The 18135-nt window shown below is 45.6% G+C and overlaps 3 protein-coding genes across 4 annotated transcripts; 1 reads left to right on the forward strand and 2 right to left on the reverse strand.

Annotated features, from left to right (window-relative positions):
* Positions 1-927: 927 nt before the first annotated feature.
* LOC144710836 (pentatricopeptide repeat-containing protein At1g11290, chloroplastic-like) lies at positions 928-3166 on the reverse strand. Its single transcript, XM_078584654.1, has one exon. The coding sequence runs from the start codon at positions 2742-2744 to the stop codon at positions 1116-1118; it is 1629 nt and encodes a 542-aa protein (XP_078440780.1). The 5' UTR covers positions 2745-3166; the 3' UTR covers positions 928-1115.
* Positions 3167-3394: 228 nt separating this feature from the next.
* KUP7 (K+ uptake permease 7) lies at positions 3395-16721 on the reverse strand. The gene is made up of 10 exons (XM_078584652.1): positions 16272-16721; positions 15419-15647; positions 15056-15304; positions 13982-14032; positions 13399-13659; positions 13231-13283; positions 12952-13066; positions 12366-12620; positions 5451-5973; positions 3395-4001 (listed from the first exon to the last, which is right to left on the reverse strand). The coding sequence occupies exons 1-10, from the start codon at positions 16461-16463 to the stop codon at positions 3539-3541; spliced, it is 2391 nt and encodes a 796-aa protein (XP_078440778.1). The 5' UTR covers positions 16464-16721; the 3' UTR covers positions 3395-3538.
* Positions 6954-8718, forward strand: LOC144711230 (uncharacterized). Of its 2 annotated transcripts, none has more exons than XM_078585161.1 (2): positions 6954-8237; positions 8579-8718. In XM_078585161.1, the coding sequence occupies exons 1-2, from the start codon at positions 7151-7153 to the stop codon at positions 8605-8607; spliced, it is 1116 nt and encodes a 371-aa protein (XP_078441287.1). In that variant the 5' UTR covers positions 6954-7150; the 3' UTR covers positions 8608-8718. The 2 variants fall into 2 exon arrangements, with proteins under 2 accessions (XP_078441287.1, XP_078441286.1); XM_078585160.1 differs by having other exon boundaries at positions 6954-8423; positions 8579-8715.
* Positions 16722-18135: the final 1414 nt, after the last annotated feature.

Raw genomic sequence — 18135 nt, forward strand, 5'->3', positions numbered from 1 at the left:
GCTATCCTTCCATTTTGCTTCCAATCGCCATTAGATCAAGGAATTTTGAGTAAATACTGCACCCTTATTCTTGGTATTTGTGTTTCTGTGAAGTATGAGTTTTACCTTATTCATGGAGAGACTTACAAGATCAAATTATTATATTTGTTGAGTTATTTCTAAGTATAAATCACCTCATATTTAGGGTAGTATTCTTATTTCCATAAGTGACTTAGTGTTCTCTAAATTGATTTTAATTTAAATATATAAATAAAAACAATTTCATGTGCCAAGTTTCTACATGATTATATTTCTCAAGGAGACATGTTTATATTTAAAAAAATGCACGCACGACGAGAGAATGAGCGAAACTCCAAAAGAACAGTGAAACTGATGAATCAAATCTCTCGGCTCTTTATGGTATTATATTAACTAAAAAAGTGTCACCAAACTGTCTCAAGGCCTAAAGCCCATATTAACCATTAAAAAAGGTTTTCAAAAGCTGACATTTATTACATTTAAATCTTTAAAAACTGTATAAAATTTATGATATATATCAACATGAATATACATTCAACCAGACGTTCTATAACAACTTATTGCATATATACCTATTCAAAACGAAAAATATTTTATTCATTAAACGCACAAATTGATGTGCATCAACTTAACATTAATATAAGAACATGAGCATAATGAATTTCACAGCCATACTGCTTCACTCAGGTGTTGACTAAGTCAATAGAGGATAAAAAATGCACATGTTATGTGGAATATTACCCTTGACAGCTGGTACATGTGAGAAGCATCCTCAAACCATATTATAGATGATGTGGGAAGAAAATTCAGATTATCAGCCCATAAGTTGAATGAAAAAAAATGACAGTAAGTCATCATCATCTCAGTCAAACATCAGCTAACTGTGATCAATAAAACACACCATCGAGATACATAAAAATACATCATATCACTGAGCCAAAATATGATTGAAAAAAATATATACAATCAAATCAAGTGATACCAAACTCCTAGACTTGGGAAGGCTACCATATTTCTTTCTTCAAGAATGCCTAGCTCTCTCTCTCATTCCTAGACTCATAATTACATCAAGAATCTGAGTTAGTTAAAAAAACCAATCATAAATTAGAACATGGGATATCTAATCTACTCCAGGCAGGCTTTTTCGGGAGCCCCTTCTCTTCCATCTTCCTCCTCATCTCTGCAGCCTCCTCCCACCTTCCCATCAAAGCCAAGCTCCTGAATATCAGCAACTTCTCCTCACTGCTCCCCTCATCCTTCTCCCCCATCTCTACTACAACCTTGTCACCGCCACTCAGCGCCGCCACCCTCGCCCGCCGCCACATCACCCCCGGCGGTGCCATCGCCGCCGCCTCCATGGCGGCCCCCACGTGCCCACCTCGGCCGAGTAGGTCCGCCATGCACACGTGGTGCTCTCCGGTTGGCTCAATCCCATACTCATCCCTCATCCTCAAGAACAACTCCACCCCTTCCTTCACCATTCCTGCATGGCGGCACGCCGAGATCAAGCTCGTAAACATCGATCCATCCGGGTCAACGCCCTGCGCCGTCATTTCCTCAAACAGCTCTATCGCCTCCGTCGCCATTCCCCGAAGAGAGTACGTGTTGACCATGCTGCTCCACAGTGCCAAATCTCTCTCTCCTCCACCGGAGAAGATCTCTCGTGCCCGGTCAATGCCATCGCCACTCTTCCCCAGCAGATTGACCAGAGCCGTCCGGAGCTTGCATGAGGTGTTGACCCTGGCTGACGTCATCTGGTCAAACAAAGTCAACGCATCCGCAGCGGCGCCAATTGCCACATACCCGGCAATCATAGCCGTCCACGTCACCACGTCTTTGTCATGGACGGCGGCGAAGATCTGTGCTGCCGATCGGAGATCGTTGACCTGGCAGTAGCCGCTGATCAGAGAATTGGCGGCCCGGATGCAGCCGCAGAAGCCGAGCTTGACGACGAGCCCATGGGCGGCGGCTGTGGCGGCGCAGGCGGAGATAAGACTCACGACAGCCGCCTCGTCAAGGGGGTAAAATTGGCGACACCGCCGCATCCGGTTGAAGGTCTCCGCCGCCCGGTCATGATCCCCGGCCGTGACGTAAGCGTTGACCAAGGCCGTCCACGTGGCGGTAGATCGCTGGTTCTCCTCCATGGCGTTGACCAGAGAGACAGAGGCGTTGACCAAGCCCAATTTCCCATACATGCTGATCAGGGCATTGGAGAGGAGAAGATCAGAGGTCAACGCTAGCTTGACGGCGAGGGAGTGGACGACCGGGCCCAGTCTTGGATGGGTCCCGCCGGACAAGACGCCGAAGAGCGTGGCTGGGTCAGGGTCAACGCCGTTGACTCTCATGCGGTTAAGAAGGTCAACGGAGGCGTTGACCTGGGAATTTCTGGCGTAGGCGGCGACGAGGGTGTTCCAAGCGGGGAGAGGTTTAATGGGCATTTCGTCGAACAGTTGGTGGGCAGAGGACAAGGTGGAGAGAGAAGAGTAGAGGTTCAAGAGAGAGGTTTGAACGAAGGGGTGAAGGGAGAGGCCGGAGGAGAGAGAAAGGGCGTGGAGAGAGAAGCCAAGGCGGGGTCTTTGGAGGAGGCGGCAGGATTTGGCGGCGGCGGCGACGGCGTGCGGGTCGGCGGCGGCGGCGGCGCGCCGCATTTGGAGGAAGAGATGGAGGGACGCGGCGAGGCGGCCGGCGCTGAGGTGAGCTCTGATGAGGGCGACCCATCTCGCCATACATCACTTTCTAGAGAGAGAGATGACGGGGTATCAAGAGGTGGGCTTTGAGTGACCAGAGAGAGAGATGACGGGTTATCAAGAGTTGGTCTTTGAGTAACCAGAGAGAGAGAGATGAAGGGTAATCAACAGATGGGCTTTGAGTGACCAGAGAGAGAGATGACGGGTTATCAAGAGGTGGGCTTTGAGTAACCGGAGAGAGAGATGACGGGTAATCAACAGATGGGCTTTGAGTAACCGGAGAGAGAGATGACGGGGTATCAAGAGGTGGGCTTTGAGTAACCGGAGAGAGAGATGACGGGGTATCAAGAGGTGGTTTTGGACCTTTTGGTCTCTCTCTCTCTCTCTCTCTTATTTGAAATATAACACAATTTGACTATCCTTCTTTTCTTTTTTTCCCCATTTTCCATTGTTTGAAATTTCGTCGCATCATGTCACCCATCCAAGACCCTCTATCACCATTATGCCACCCATCATGGATATTCCAGTCACCATCACGAATTTCATCCATCACCATCAAGAATCTGACACCATGACAAATGATGTGACAGATGACAGGACACACAAGGAAGAAATAAATAAAAATATACAGTCAGAGGGACTGGCAAACAAAGAGAGAACTGCAAGTTGGAAAAGTCTGAGCCCCACAATCCCCAAAAGACAAGGACCATAGCCTCATTCTAAAATATGAATTGAAATTTCACCTCCTAATAAGCAAAAAGAGGGAAATAGATATACATACACAGACAGACATTCATGATACACTGACTTGCACTGAGAGAGAGATAGGAAGGTCAGACCATGTAGGTCATGCCAACCTGCACAAGATTTGAGTGGGGGATACTGAGTGAGGCAACACCGCGCCTGCAATTCCTCCTGAGAAAGGCATAGAAGTAGTTGATTGCGAGCTTCTTGACAAACCAAGAGTCTTTTCTTGCTCTAATTTCTCCATGCCCAAGAAGATAAACCATCCCCGATTCCTTTGCGGTTCGAACAAATGATAGCTCATTCTCCATGCTCTGCCTTGCATCTGGCATTGACATCTCTTCTTCGGTAAGTTGATCGCCGGAGAGGAGAGGGAAATGATGTGGTTCTGCACCAACGTAGAAGTTGACGTCCTCGTCATCGTCATCGGAGTCGATGTCGCTCTCGAGAGACCGCTCTTGCGCCTCCCTGCGGATGAACTTTTCCAGGCTCTCGATCAGCAGCTGTTCAAAGGCCTGGTGGTTCTCCTTTCTCACGTCCTTGTATCCGTATCTGCTCCAGAAAGAGATTAAGATGCGTAAAGAGATCGTGAAGATGTTCATAATGAGGAAGATGATGATGATGGTATTGATGAGGAAGATGATGATGATGGTATTGATGAGGAAGATGATGATGATGGCATTGATGAGGAAGATGATGATGATGAGGGCATTGATGAGGAAGATGATGATGATGATGACAGACGATGTTGGTTATGAAGAAGATGATGAGGAAGAAGAAAAAGAAGAAGATTATGAACAAAAAGTTAATGATGACGATGATGAGAAAGAGGAAGAAAAAGAAATATTGAAATAATAAGAAATTTGAGAACAAGACGATGATGATGTGGATGTTGATATTGAAGAAGAAGATAATAGTAATGATGATGATGTCGATAAAGAAAAAAAACGATTATGATGATGATGATGATGAGGAGGAACAGAATAAGATGATTTTTTCAAACAAGAATAGTATAAGATGATGATGATGATGATGATGAGGAATAATAATAAGAATAATTATAAAAAAGAGAGAGCAGAATAAGATGATGATGACGATGAGGAACAAGAAGTTTATGACGATGAAAAAGAAAAAATTAGAAGAACTAGAAGTAAGAAAGAACAGAATAAGATGACGATGATGAACAACAAATCAATGGTGATGATGAGGAAGACTCAGAGCTAGAATTAGAAAAAAAAAGTTAATAAAGAACAGAATAAGATGATGATGAACAAGAAGCCAAAGGAAGAATAAGAAGGAGAATTAGAAAAAATAAGAACAGAATTAGATGATGAACAATAACCCAATGGAAGAATAAGAAGGAGAATAAGAAAAAATAAGAACAGAATAAGATGATGAACAATAACCCAATGGAAGAATAAGAAGGAGAATAAGAAAAAATAAGAACAGAATAAGATGATGACGATGATTATGAAGAAGAAGAATATGATGATGATGATTACGAAGAAGAAGATTATGATGATGATGATTACGAAGAAGGAGATTATGATGACGATGATGATTGTGAAGAAGAAGATTATGATGATGATGATGATGAAGAAAAAGAGGAATAATAAGAAAAAAACAAAGAAGTGAATAAGATGATGATGCTGTTGATTATGAAGAAGAAGATGATGAGGATGAGGAAGAAGATGATGATGATGATGACGATGAAGAAAATCCAAAAAATGATAAGAATAAGATGGGAAGAAGAAAAAATTATGACGTTCATTGTGAAGATGATAATTATGAGGACAAAGCAGACGATGACGGTAATTACAATGGTAGTTATGATGCTCACAATTAAGAACAAAAAAAATTATGATGATGATGCCGGAGATGAATGCCATTAATAGGTCGACCAAATAATCTTAAAAAACCCCCAAAAAACAGGGGGAGGAACAAAACAGTGAGACGTCCTCTATTGACCATTAAGATAATGGGTCAAACTCAAGGCACCACCTGGCCAAGCATCTGAACATGTGATAACTCTTGGAGCAGACGCGCCGGAAGAGGAACCTCTCACCCTGGGGCACTGCTGGCACGGGGACATACTTGATGCAGACAAAGATGACCATAGAGTGGATCCCTGGCAGTGTTGTCAAAAACTGGCCGAAGATCGCAGGCACCCCCCTCACCAGCTCATTATAGATAAGCCCAATACCAGGCCCTCTAACCGTGCCCAGCGACGGCCCAAGTTTGACCAGAAGGTCCATAGACAACCTCTGCCTGACCTCGCTCTCGTACTTGAGCTTGCTCCCATAATTCCACACATACATTATCAGGAACAGCACGGCAGAGAAGACGAGGAGTACCCAGCTGCCATCGGCGGCGTTAGCCAGAACAGAAGAGAAGAAGACCAGCTCCAGACCCAGGAAGACAGCAAGGAAGGCCAATGCTAGGATTAAGTTGACCTGCCAGATCAGCACCATGATGATTGTCACCAGGACTGTTGTCGCCATCATGATTCCCAGCTCAGCAATTCCTGGGAAAAATTGCCCAGAGAATAAGTAATTAAAAAGTACTCATCTTTCATTACTAAAGAGAGACACTCAGTCCAGTTAGTATGAAGGAATTATCCAGTTCGTGCAACTTTGTCAGCTTCTTAGTTGATCCACCAGGGCTTGCTCAAGCCACCAACAACGAAGAGAAAATAGACTCAAATAAAGGAAATTCATTCCATTAAGGTTCCCCTTTTTAAAGGATAAATAAACACATTTTGGGTCTTTTTTTTTTAACGGAAATGGACATAAATGGGATTATGTAAGAGGATCCGATTACATAAGTGAGCCTGATAAAAAGACAAAAAAGAAAATAGTGAATGATGTCGTGGGACATAGATGTCTTCCGACACAGTCGCAGTAGAAAGAGGAGAAAGGAATCTAATGAGTAAAAATAAACTTTATTGATATTGTTGATCTGAGTACTACATGTCTTTATTTTCTCTCTCTTGTTAGCCCATTAAGGGCCCTCTCTAGTCAGCCCATTAGGGCTTCCTATAAAACCCTGTAATCTCTTTCATTTGCTATCAAGAATTGTTCTTTTCTTGTTTACATGGTATCAGAGCCCTAACCCTAACCCTAATCTGGGTTTCCTGGGCTCGACCTTGCGCTCCGACCTTCGACGGTTCTCACGACTGCCTGATCTCGCGCTCCGGTCTCTCGCCGTCTCGCTCCGGGCCTCCCAGGCGCTCCCCGTTCTGACATCCGCCGTCCCAGCGTCTTTCGCTCCGGCGCCCGCCGTCCCAGCCCGCGCCGCCTCGGCTCGCGCCCTCCCGGCTCACGCCGTCCCGGCCCGCGCCGCCCCTGCTCGCGCCGCCCCGGCTCGCGCCGCCCCGGCTCGCGCCCTCCGGCTCGCGCCGCCCGGCTCGCACCGCCCGGCTCGCGCCGCCCGGCTCGCGCCGCCCGGCTCCGCCGCCCGGCGACCGTCGTCCGGCACTCACCGTCCAGCGACCATCGTCCAGCGCTCGCCGTCCCGGCGCTCGCCGTCCCGGCTCCCGCCGTACCAGCGCCCGCAGTCCCGGCGCCCGACGTCCCGGCACCCGCCGTCCCGGCTCCCACCGTCCTGGCTCCCGCCGTCCCGGCACCTGACGTCTCGGCGCCTGCAGTCCCGGCTTCTCGTCGTTCCGGCGCCTTCTGACTGTGGTCTACTCTGCTTTCATCATGACGAACCCGGTTGAAGCCCAGACCTCTACTGTTACGCCAGACTCGACGCCGGTATCTACGCCACATGCATCTGCGGTGCCTCTCGAGCCCGGGAATTGGTCGTCCTCCTCTGGACCATCCTCTTTGCCTCGGATGCCTCCGGATGGTATGTTTACTGGATTCAATCTCCTGCAATGGCGCCGGTACGTCCAGATAACTTTAAAAGGGCGTCTCATGCGCCACCTTCTAGAAGACGGACCTTCCCGGACCGATCCCAAGTATTATGACTGGCTGGACGTTGAGGGGGTAGTTCATCGTTGGCTCTTGGACAGTATTTCACCTAGTGTTAAAGGTGAATTCATGTCTCTAGAGTCGGCTCGAGCGGTCTGGGAAGCAGCACTTGAGAGCCACTCCAAGAAGCACAACATTGCGACTCTGTACAAATTGGTACATCGGGCCGCTAACCTGCGTCAAGGGGACCGGTCTATCATGGAGTACAGTACGGAGCTCATTTCGTTGTGGAATGAAATTGACTACTACATGCCGCCCGACCCCCATTCGGTGGACCGCCAATATACTCTTCAACTTCGGGTTTTCCAGTTTCTTATGGGACTGAACCCGGAATATGAAGTTGTACGGGCTCAGCTTATTCATCGGGAGACTGGTCCTACCTTCAAGGATGCGCTCCACAGTGTGCGGGTTGAAGAATCCCGCTTTCGGCAGGCCCAGAACTCGGCTTCGGCACTTGTAGCTCATTCCTCTTCGTCTGCACGCCCATCGTCGACTCCACCACCCGGCTCTTTGCCACGTGGTCCGACGGCTCGGACGGAGGATTCTCCAAAGGGTGATCCTTCGTTGTTTTGCAATTACTGCAAGAAGCGAGGTCACTCTAAGGAGACGTGCTACAAGCTTCAACGGAAATGCGCACAACCGAGCAACCTTGCTGCAGCCGCCTCGTCCGTGCCCCCCCCGGGTCAAGTGCTTATGCTGTACGGTCTTCTCCCGACTAGTGCCTCGCCCGCTAGCTTCACTCCGGAAGAGATGGAGCGTCTACGCCGCTTGCTTGATCCTCCAGTCGTGGGCTCATGCTCCTTGGCCCACGCAGGTATGTCCACCAGTCTTCCCACACCTACATCCCCTCCTGGCCATTCTTTTTCCTCTTCCACTTGGCTTCTTGATTCCGGCGCCACCGCCCACATGACCCCAAATCCTCGAGCCTTTCAAACTTATGCACCCGTTTCTGGCTCCTCCAAAGTTAAAACAGCCTCTGGAGATCTTCTCACCGTGGCGGGTATTGGTCGTGTGGCCCTTTCCTCTTCTATGCATCTATCTAAAGTTCTTCATGTTCCTCGCCTTACTCATCATCTTCTCTCCCTATCTAGCCTTGTTCGCGACTTGAAACAAGACCTTACCTTCTCTCCTAATTCATGTTTTTATCGTGATAAGGTGTCGGGGAGGACGATTTCCATTGCTGAGGAGCATGAGGGGCTCTATCTTGTTCGTCCTTGTTCGAGTTCTCTTGCTTTTGCTGCTGCGGCAGTTTCCCTTTCGGCTTCCCACGAGCGTTTGTGGCTTCTTCATCGACGTCTCGGCCATCCTTCTTTTGCTACTCTTTATCGTCTCTTTCCTAAACTCTTTCAAGGCCATTCTGTGGACCGTTTTGTTTGTACTGCTTGTCGAATTGCCAAACATCATCGTACCACGTATCCTATCTCGTCTTCTCATTCTTCGACCCCATTCTCCCTTATTCACACCGATGTGTGGGGGCCTTCCCCTATTCATAGTACTTCCGGTTCTCGGTGGTTATGCATCTTTATTGTGACGCTACTCGATTCACGTGGGCATATTTCTTGAAGAACAAATCGGAGATATCTCGTGTCATTCCTCAATTTTACTCCCTTATCCAAACTCAATTCTCTATATCCATTCGTCGCTTCCGCTCCGACAATGCTAAAGACTACGTTAACACCACGTTAAGCACCTTCTTCCAAGACAAAGGCATTATCCATGAAACTTCTTGTCCCTATACACCACAGCAAAATGGCGTTGCCGAAAGAAAATTTCGTCACATCTTTGAAATGACTCGGAGCCTTCTCTTCCATATGCATGTGCCCAAGTATTTTTGGGGGGAAGCCGTCTCCACCGCCATCCATCTTCTTAATCGCCTTCCATCTCGAGTGCTTGACTACTCCACTCCCATTGACCGTCTTCAGCATTCCTTTCCAACTCTCTCTCTCCGAACTCATCTTACTCCTCGTGTATTTGGATGTGTATGCTATGCGCCCAACCACCAACTTGGTCGTGATAAACTGGATCCCCGTGCTATCAAGTGTGTGTTTGTTGGCTATTCTTCCACCCAAAAAGGCTATTTATGCTATCATACACCCTCTCGTCGGTTCGTCGTCACCAAAGATGCCACGTTTGATGAATTGCTTCCCTACTATTCCTCCTCCTCTCCTGAACCCTCATCGTCCCCATCTCCCTCCGATCCACTCGAATTTCTCATCCTCGTCCCTCGTCCCTCTTCACCGGCCCCGCCCGACGTGTCTCCGCCTGTTGCTCCTCCAGCAATTGTGCCTCCCGACCCGCCTCCGGCCGCCGTCTCAGTCCCTCCTGTGGAGCCCCCTCCAGTATCTGCTCCTGCGCTCGACCCTTCTGATGCACCTTCTTCGATTCCTCCGCTCCCTATCCGTCGCTGCCCGCCTGAAAAACGCTATGGTATTACCCTTGCTCGTCGCAAGCCTCGGCTTCCTTCTTCGTCTCCTGCTGCCCCGTCTACCTCAACCTCCACCCCTCCTACCACCTCCTCATTAGCCGTGCTGCCCTCTTCCCGTTCCTCTCCCCTCTATCCGTTGGCGGAATCTATCTCCTCTCATCGCCTCTCACCCTCTTATCATGCCCTTCTCACCTCCCTTGATGCCACTTCCCTTCCCAAGACGGTGGACATTGCCCTTTCATTTCCGCATTGGCGTCAGGCCATGGCGGAAGAACTTCAGGCTCTTGCTCACAATGAAACGTGGGATCTGGTTCCTCTACCGGCCGGGAAGCATCTCGTGGGTAGCCGTTGGGTGTATGCTGTGAAGCATAATTCTGGCGGTTCTATTGAGCGCCACAAAGCCCGGGTTGTGGCACAAGGGTTCACTCAGAAACATGGCATTGATTATCAGGAGACCTTTGCTCCCGTCGCCAAGCTGAATACTGTGCGGATCTTATTGGCCCTTGCTGCGGATCGGGGCTGGATTTTGCAACAATATGATGTGAAGAATGCTTTTCTGCATGGAGAGTTGACTGAGGAGATCTACATGGCATTACCTCCTGGCTACACTTCCTTAGTGCCATCGTCTCCGCAGTCTGTTGTCTGTCGCCTGAAGAAAGCATTATATGGCTTGAAGCAATCTCCTCGTGCCTGGTTTGGTCGTTTCACGACGGCCATGCAGCGTCGTGGATACCGTCAGTGTAATGGTGATCACACCCTTTTCTACCGCCATTCCACGTCAGGGGGAGTCGCTATTCTTCTTGTGTACGTGGATGACATCATTATTACGGGTGATGATACGACGACCATTACTGAGCTGGCTATGTATCTCTCGTCGGAATTTTCTGTTCGCCATCTTGGCCCGTTGAGGTACTTTCTTGGCATAGAGGTGGCCTATTCTTCCAGCGGGATCTTTATTTGTCAGAGAAAGTATCGGTGGACCTTCTCTGTGAGCTTGGAAAGGAGGGCGCCAAGCCTGCTTCGACACCGATTGATGCGAACCATCGACTTGGTGCCGATGCGGATGAGGAGCTTGCTGAGCCTGGCCCACATAGAAGACTTGTGGGAAAACTGCTTTATCTCACCCACACTCGCCGGACATTGCATATTCAGTGGGTGTTCTGAGTCAGTTCATGCAGACTCCTCGCATGAGCCATTTTCATGCTGCTCATCGTCTCCTCCGTTTCCTGAAGGGCACCATTGGCCGTGGATTATTGTTTCGTCGCCATACCGGCCTGCGTCTTGAAGTCTACACCGATGCAGATTATGCCGGCTCTGTGGTTGATCGTCGGTCCACATCTGGGTATTGCACCTTCTTGGGCGGCAATCTGATTACTTGGAGGAGCAAGAAGCAGAAAGTGGTCTCTCGATCGAGTGCTGAAGCGGAGTTCCGTGCCCTTGCGCATGGTCTGTGTGAAGCACTTTGGATTACCCAGCTTCTTCGTGAGCTACGGTGTCCAGTTCCCTCTCCTGTCCAGCTGTTCTGCGATAACAAATCGGCGATTAGCATTGCTCATGACCCCGTTCAGCATGACCGTACAAAGCACATCGAGATCGATCGCCATTTCATCAAAGAGAAGCTTGAATCGGGAGATTTTTGCACGCCTTATGTTCCTTCCGCTGAACAGCTTACAGATATCTTCACCAAAGGGCTTCATGCCCCTAGGTTTGAGGAGCTCTGTTCCAAGCTGGGTGTGGATAACATCCACGCTCCAGCTTGAGGGGGAGTGTTGATCTGAGTATTACATGTCTTTATTTTCTCTCTCTTGTTAGCCCATTAAGGGCCCTCTCTAGTCAGCCCATTAGGGCTTCCTATAAAACCCTGTAATCTCTTTCATTTGCTATCAAGAATTGTTCTTTTCTTGTTTTACAGATATAAAACTGATAATGAGGTCGGATTAGATCAGCAAGTCTCATCCACAAAGAGAAATGACGACTCACAATATTAGAAAGAGAATGAGAAGGAAAGTAATGGAATGAAAGACAAAAGAGAGAGAGGGAGAGGTAATCCAATAGAAATCAATGAACGAGACAAGTAGAGAAGGAAAGACTAAGTAAGAATGGGGCAGGGAGAGATAATGAAAGACAGAATAAGAGGCTAGCAGAGTGAGAGAAATAATGTAAGAAAGAACAACGAGGTGGCAGAAAAGAGAGTGAGATGGTGCAAGGGAAACAGAGATAGAATAAAAGAAAGAGTAAGAGGATGGTAGAGAGAGCAAAAGCATAAAAGAGAGTTGGAGGTTGAAAGAGAATGACAGGGAGAGTAAGAGGATGACATAGATAGAGAGAGAATTCAAAACAGTCCAAGTATGACAGAGTGAGAGAGAGAATGATAAGAGGATGCGTGCGAGAGAGAGAGAGAGAGAGAGAGAGAGAGAGAGAAAGAAAGACCAAGGGGATGAGTGCAAGAGAGAGAACGAGAGACCAAGAGGATGACAATGAGAGAGAACTAATGAATGAAAGCAAGAGTAGGCATACCGTAGGCATTCCCTATTTCATTAATGCTTCCAAACATGGCGACGAATGCGAGACAGATGACAAGGAGAAACCAGTTCATGACAGGAATATAAATCTGGCCCATGAATTTTCGTGATGTGTGAATGATTTTGAGGCGTGGGAAACAACCCAGAGCCGTTGACTGCTTTATACAAGAAAAAGTAGCAGTCGTCATCGCTCGACTGGCGATCAAGGCTGCCACATTAGCTATGATGAAGACTGGCCAGAAAGCCCAACCTGAGGGCAATTGCAAACAAATAAAGAGGAATTAAGATAAAATACTGAATGATGAGTGTTAACATTTCAGAAAATGCATATTTCAAAAAAAAACATTTCAGAAAATGGAGGGATAAAGGAGAGAAGTAATGGTGGGTGAGGGCTTTGCAGTATTTATACAAACAATTATATTTATACAAAAAATTACATGAAAATAGCGCCAAATAATTGATGATGGGAATATGGGCTTTCCAATTTCCAAGAAAACAGATGAAAGGCATTGACTGCGGATATAAGAAGGTAAGCAAGAAAGTAGAGCAAGCTTCAATGGAGATGATGATGGATTGCATACCCGGGGTGGACAAGAAAAATATATGCTCAGTTTGGGACTGATTTGCCATGATAAAGGCAGCTTGGCCGAGGTAGCCAAGCAGAAGGGAAGGCAGGACCAGGAATATGAAGGTAAGCTGAAACGAATAAATAAAGCTAATTAAAAATTATATTATGTTCTAAAAAAAATGAAAGTTAAATTATTTTCAGAAGGAGAGCAACAATAGTTAGGAACTTCTTGAGGAAAATACTTTTCCAAAACTAAAGGAACAGAAAATTATTCTTTTGCAATTTAATTTACCTGAACCGACTTAACAGAAAAATAGCAAAGGTCAGCAAACATGGCCTCAGAACCTGCCCAGTCAGCGTTAATAATAATCAGAATGAAAAACGATAGTTAACAAAAAGTACGCCATTTTGATCAATTTTCTACACAAAGAGGGCAACTATAGAAATAGGATGTGGTTACCTGTTACACAAAGAAGGCATCCACCAAGGGACATCCAGGCCTGCAGGGAATTTCTCTTGAAGAAATACCAAATATGAATAGGATTAAAGGCCTCTAAGACCCTCGTTTCATATCTCAATAGGTTATAGATCCCAATCGCCCCAAGTGAACAAAACCACACGAAAAGGGCGGGTCCCACCGCGAGGCCCACTTTACTTGATCCAAATCGCTGTACACTGAACAAGATTACCAGAAAAGCAGCTGAGATCATCACCACCTCCTCTGTAATTATTTGAAGATCAGATTCTAGTTAATGTCAATTCTCTTTTTAAAAATAAGTAGTAGGAAAGAGAAACAGAACGGTGAGACAACACGAGTTGTTTTGTTATCGTCTATCCTTCTTTGGTGTTTATAAAGCTATGTATGAGTACATTTATCTATTCAAGACACATGATGTGGAATGCAACAAGGTTTTTACCCTAGATGTGCTCTACTCACATCATACTTAGATCAGAAAATATAACTAGAACACAAGACAAAGAAAGCTGTGAGCTTGTAACATGAAATAGTATGATGCCCGCTATAGAGGATTCTTGGAAAATACCTTGCTGAATGCTAGAAATTCCAACTTTTAAGCCATGAACAGCAGATAAGACTGCAAATGTAAAGAAGAACAATGTTAACTTGAGTTCAAAGGATTTAAACAAACCTTAGACTACAAGAAGTATTGATTCCATTATCCTCGATTTAAACCAGAAATCAACAATTCAAACAAGTGGGGAGGAATCAATAAATTCTTTTTCAGGAGCCTTGAGTGGGCAAAGAGAAGAAAAATTAAGATCCCATCAACTTGTTGGAATGACATATGTGAGTTCATCCGAAATCTTGTTTTCTCCAAATTGATTTTCCCAAATTTTCCTATTTTATTCATTGTCAAAGAACATTTGGATGGCTTTCTACACAGTTAAGTTTAGAATTTTGGATCTTTGTACTAATTTTAAAGAAAAAATGAGGTTTTGACCAACTAAAGATGGGCCTTGGATAGCCTAATCAGCATAGCAGGTCAGTCAACAAGACAGGTCAGCAGGCCAAGCAAATGAACTAAGGGTCATAGAGGAGATCCTAGAGACAGCGTTGGCATATGACATTGATGGTTATCTTGGTTCACTGGATACTGATGGCATTGTCAACGTCAACAGGCATCAACATCATCGTCACCATCAACCATCCATACTTCCTCTCAACGTCATCATCATCATCATCAACTAGGCTTGTTGGCGTTGACAACACTGTGATGTCAAAAGTGTCGACAATATTTAAAGCAAGAGTTTAACCAAGTGGAAAACTGATGTTGCGGGGCTACGCAGACAGGCTGTGGTACCCCATCATCGTCAACATCAACCATCATAACCGCATCAATGTCAATGCCAACATCATCCTCGATATGATTGTGAACATCATCCTCAATATGATTGTAATCATTATATACCATTAGCTCTGGAATTGTTGACCTGATGACCATATTGCAGGCGATGACAAGTTGTCATGGTCCTAGTCATCCTGGTTGTGGACGAAGATGATCATGATTCTCAATCACCCCTTGTAAATGGTGAATTAAAATCATCAGCGAGGGATGACAACTAATTCTCCAAAGATAGAGCAGAATCCTGAGTAAAACCTGACATGGCAGGCGTGACGACTCCAACAGCGATGACCATCGATGTACCGAAGAGAACCAACAAAAGGAGCAGCTTCTTCAATGCCGATGAGGATTCAAGATGCTCCTTTATTTTCAAGGACCTCTCAAGCTCTGGTGACGGCACCTTCAGCCGAAAACTTGATATTCGGGCATCAGAAGGCAGCTGGTTTGGGATAAGGCTGACCTTCGCATGCCTACATATCAATGAATACAGTGCAAATGTACCTCCTGCAAAAACCCAATAATTTAACTTTATTAAATTAAGTGATTTAGATGATAGATTAAGTGATAAGTGGGATTAAGATGATACAAAAGCATCTGGCGAGAAAATAATTATCCGACCTTCACCATCATCATTGGCCTGTAGGACAATCAGGACATACTTGATTAACGGGATCAGAATCAAGGTATAGAGCACTAATGACAAGGCTCCGAGGACATCTTCATCCTCATGAATTGGTGACTTGTTAAACACGATGTCGAAAGTGTACAGTGGGCTCGTTCCGACATCCCCAAACACTACACCAAGCGTTTGAAGAGCCAGGGCCACTTTCCGGCCCAGAGTAAATTCCTACAATAAAAGCCGAAATAGTGTTCATGAAATATTCGTCTGTCAGAATGATGCACAGAAATATAGTTTTCATGAAATATAATGAAGGGCAAGCTCCACAGCTTAAATCGATGGTCTTATGAGTGATTTTGAGGGAGAGAAGATAGATCCACAGGAGTAAATAGCAAAGTTTGAACGTGGATTTTATACCAATCCTTGGATGTTAAAAGTTCCAATGAAAACCAATGCATATATATTGGTTTATTAGAAGGATCATCAGAAAATAACGTTCATGAAACATGACCAAAAAAACCTCCACAGAATTAAAGATAGACTGTAATGTTCAAATTTGAGAGAGATTATATAGCTTCACGAGCGTAAAAATTTAGCCCAAACCTCAAACTTACAAGGTCCTAAAGAATGTCAATACATAAATGTTGGTTTCTTAGAAGTAGCCAATTATCAGTTTAAGAAAAAGGGATCTGCTCAGCAGTTTTAAGTGTTGGTCTAGACCTAAATCCAGCCAGAAAAATGGAGATTCTTCAAGTAGAAATCACTCTCACAGATTCCTGCAAGTAAGAACTCACTTTTCTCAACCTAGAACTTGAGATATTGAACCAGAAAGCCAGAAAAAGAGGCAAATACCTCGTAGCCATTCCTCTGAACGCTGGGAAAATCAAAGGCTTCCACATCAAAGGAATCAACGCGAGGCCCAGTCCGAATCAGCCGCTGCCTTCCCCCGTAGTCGTCATCCCCGGACTGGAGCTCGTCGTCGTCGTCGCGGTCGGAATCCTCTGCATCAATCTGGGAGATCCATCTGGACTCCGTCGACTCCATCTTCACAAGAACGCTCGTACCCCCCAATCACAAAATCCCTTTCAGGCCTCCCCGGGGTCGAAACCTAGATCAAAATTCGACGCCATTGATGGAGATGATCGCTGGCCAGCTTGCAAGCGAAGGAATTTGCATGTAGGGTAGCAAATCGCCGAGAACGGTGAAATTTGTAGGATTGCGAAGAACGCCAACCCTCTTATCGTTATCTTTTCCAACGAATTCAGTGAAAAAATCCTTCCTTTTCGGTGATTTCTGCGAGTTGAATCGAAGATTCGTCGAGGAAGACGATCAATCGAAGGCTATTAAGAGTTGACGAGTAGGCTTGTTAGACGGACGACGGACCGTCATCCGTCGTCGTTCGAAGAAGAATAACTGAACGAATTGAATTCCGTCATCGGCCATCCGTCTCAGATGACGGATGACTGAACGGATGACGATATTTTGTATTACCTTAAGGATGACCTAACTGGGGATGAATGTTTAAGAAATATAAATAAAATATGAAAGGACCTTTGTAGATAGACACAACGGTGACGACGTCTATCAAGGATGCGGAGCACGACCAAGGATGACAAGGACGAGGATCATTCACGATGGAAACTTTGACCTCTAATAGTGGGGACTACAGGTGTCGATGACGGGGACAATGACTGGTGATGACATAGACAATGCTTGACGATGACGGGGATGAACACCATTGATGCCATGGACAATAACATACAACAATGATGATGATGACGATGGACGACATGGATGACATTGGCCAACCACGGGGACAAAGATTCGTGACGATATGGAGGACGACTGACAACAACTATCAGTAAAGGGGATAATGATCATCGACAACCCAAACTAGAAGCTTCGAGGACACTGATGACGATCGTGGACAACCGGGATGATGACCATCAACTAATGGAAATAAATGTGGAGAACAAGCCAATCACACATTCCATGTCTTGTTAGATGTTCAATAATAGAGAGTATTCATTAATGTGCATGTGTGATGCTCATAATGAAAGTCATTGAATACATGATTGGACTGTAATGCAAAACTCTTGCATGTGGTCTAAATATTCATATTCAAAGGATACTTGAAAAGGACAACTAAGTTTCCAAATAGCACAGCACAATCTAGCCTCACTCGTATGATGAGTATGGCCCATCACGTAGCCATTAATGTGGAGACACTAAGGATATATAGTAGGTGTTCTTTAATGGAAATAGCTCACTAAATTAATCCACATAAATCCCTGAATAGTATTATACCAAATTGTCAATCAGGTTGGTTCATGTCACAATTGAATAACTGGTCCTTAGACATGTGACAACAAAGATGTATTGTGGATGCATAAGTGTACTATACTTATGATATACAAGTTCCTAATCATGGGATTCTAAAAAGTCTTAGTTTGGGTGCATCAAGAAGTTCACGAAGATGATTAAGTCATCAAGATGGGATTGTATGACATCGGTATAAGTTCTTAAGGAAGATGAAGCGATGAAGTATGAGGCCAAGGCACTGAAATATCGATGATGAGTTTCCCAATGACTTCCAAATCTATTATTACTAATTCGGATGATCAATTAGGGTTTGATAATTGATCATGCCCTAAGTCATCCTAAGAGCATCAAGCATATGAGGGAATATATGTACATGGTAACTAATGTTGGCCAG

This window comes from Wolffia australiana, chromosome 13 (assembly GCF_029677425.1).
Source record: "Wolffia australiana isolate 7733 chromosome 13, ASM2967742v1".
Lineage (NCBI taxonomy): Eukaryota > Viridiplantae > Streptophyta > Magnoliopsida > Alismatales > Araceae > Wolffia > Wolffia australiana.

Bases quoted from the DNA above. Each gene is read 5' to 3' on its own strand.
- LOC144710836 (XM_078584654.1), bottom strand. From the start codon at position 2,744: ATGGCGAGATGGGTCGCCCTCATCAGAGCTCACCTCAGCGCCGGCCGC.
- LOC144711230 (XM_078585160.1), top strand. From the start codon at position 7,151: ATGACGAACCCGGTTGAAGCCCAGACCTCTACTGTTACGCCAGACTCG. The intron at 8,424-8,578 runs GTATTGGTCGTG...TATCGTGATAAG, and splicing joins AGATCTTCTCACCGTGGCGG to GTGTCGGGGAGGACGATTTC.
- KUP7 (XM_078584652.1), bottom strand. From the start codon at position 16,463: ATGGAGTCGACGGAGTCCAGATGGATCTCCCAGATTGATGCAGAGGAT. The intron at 14,033-15,055 runs GTTTTACTCAGG...TTACATTTGCAG, and splicing joins CGTCACGCCTGCCATGTCAG to TCTTATCTGCTGTTCATGGC. The intron at 13,660-13,981 runs GTATTTTCCAAG...AAATAATTACAG, and splicing joins AATTTCTAGCATTCAGCAAG to AGGAGGTGGTGATGATCTCA.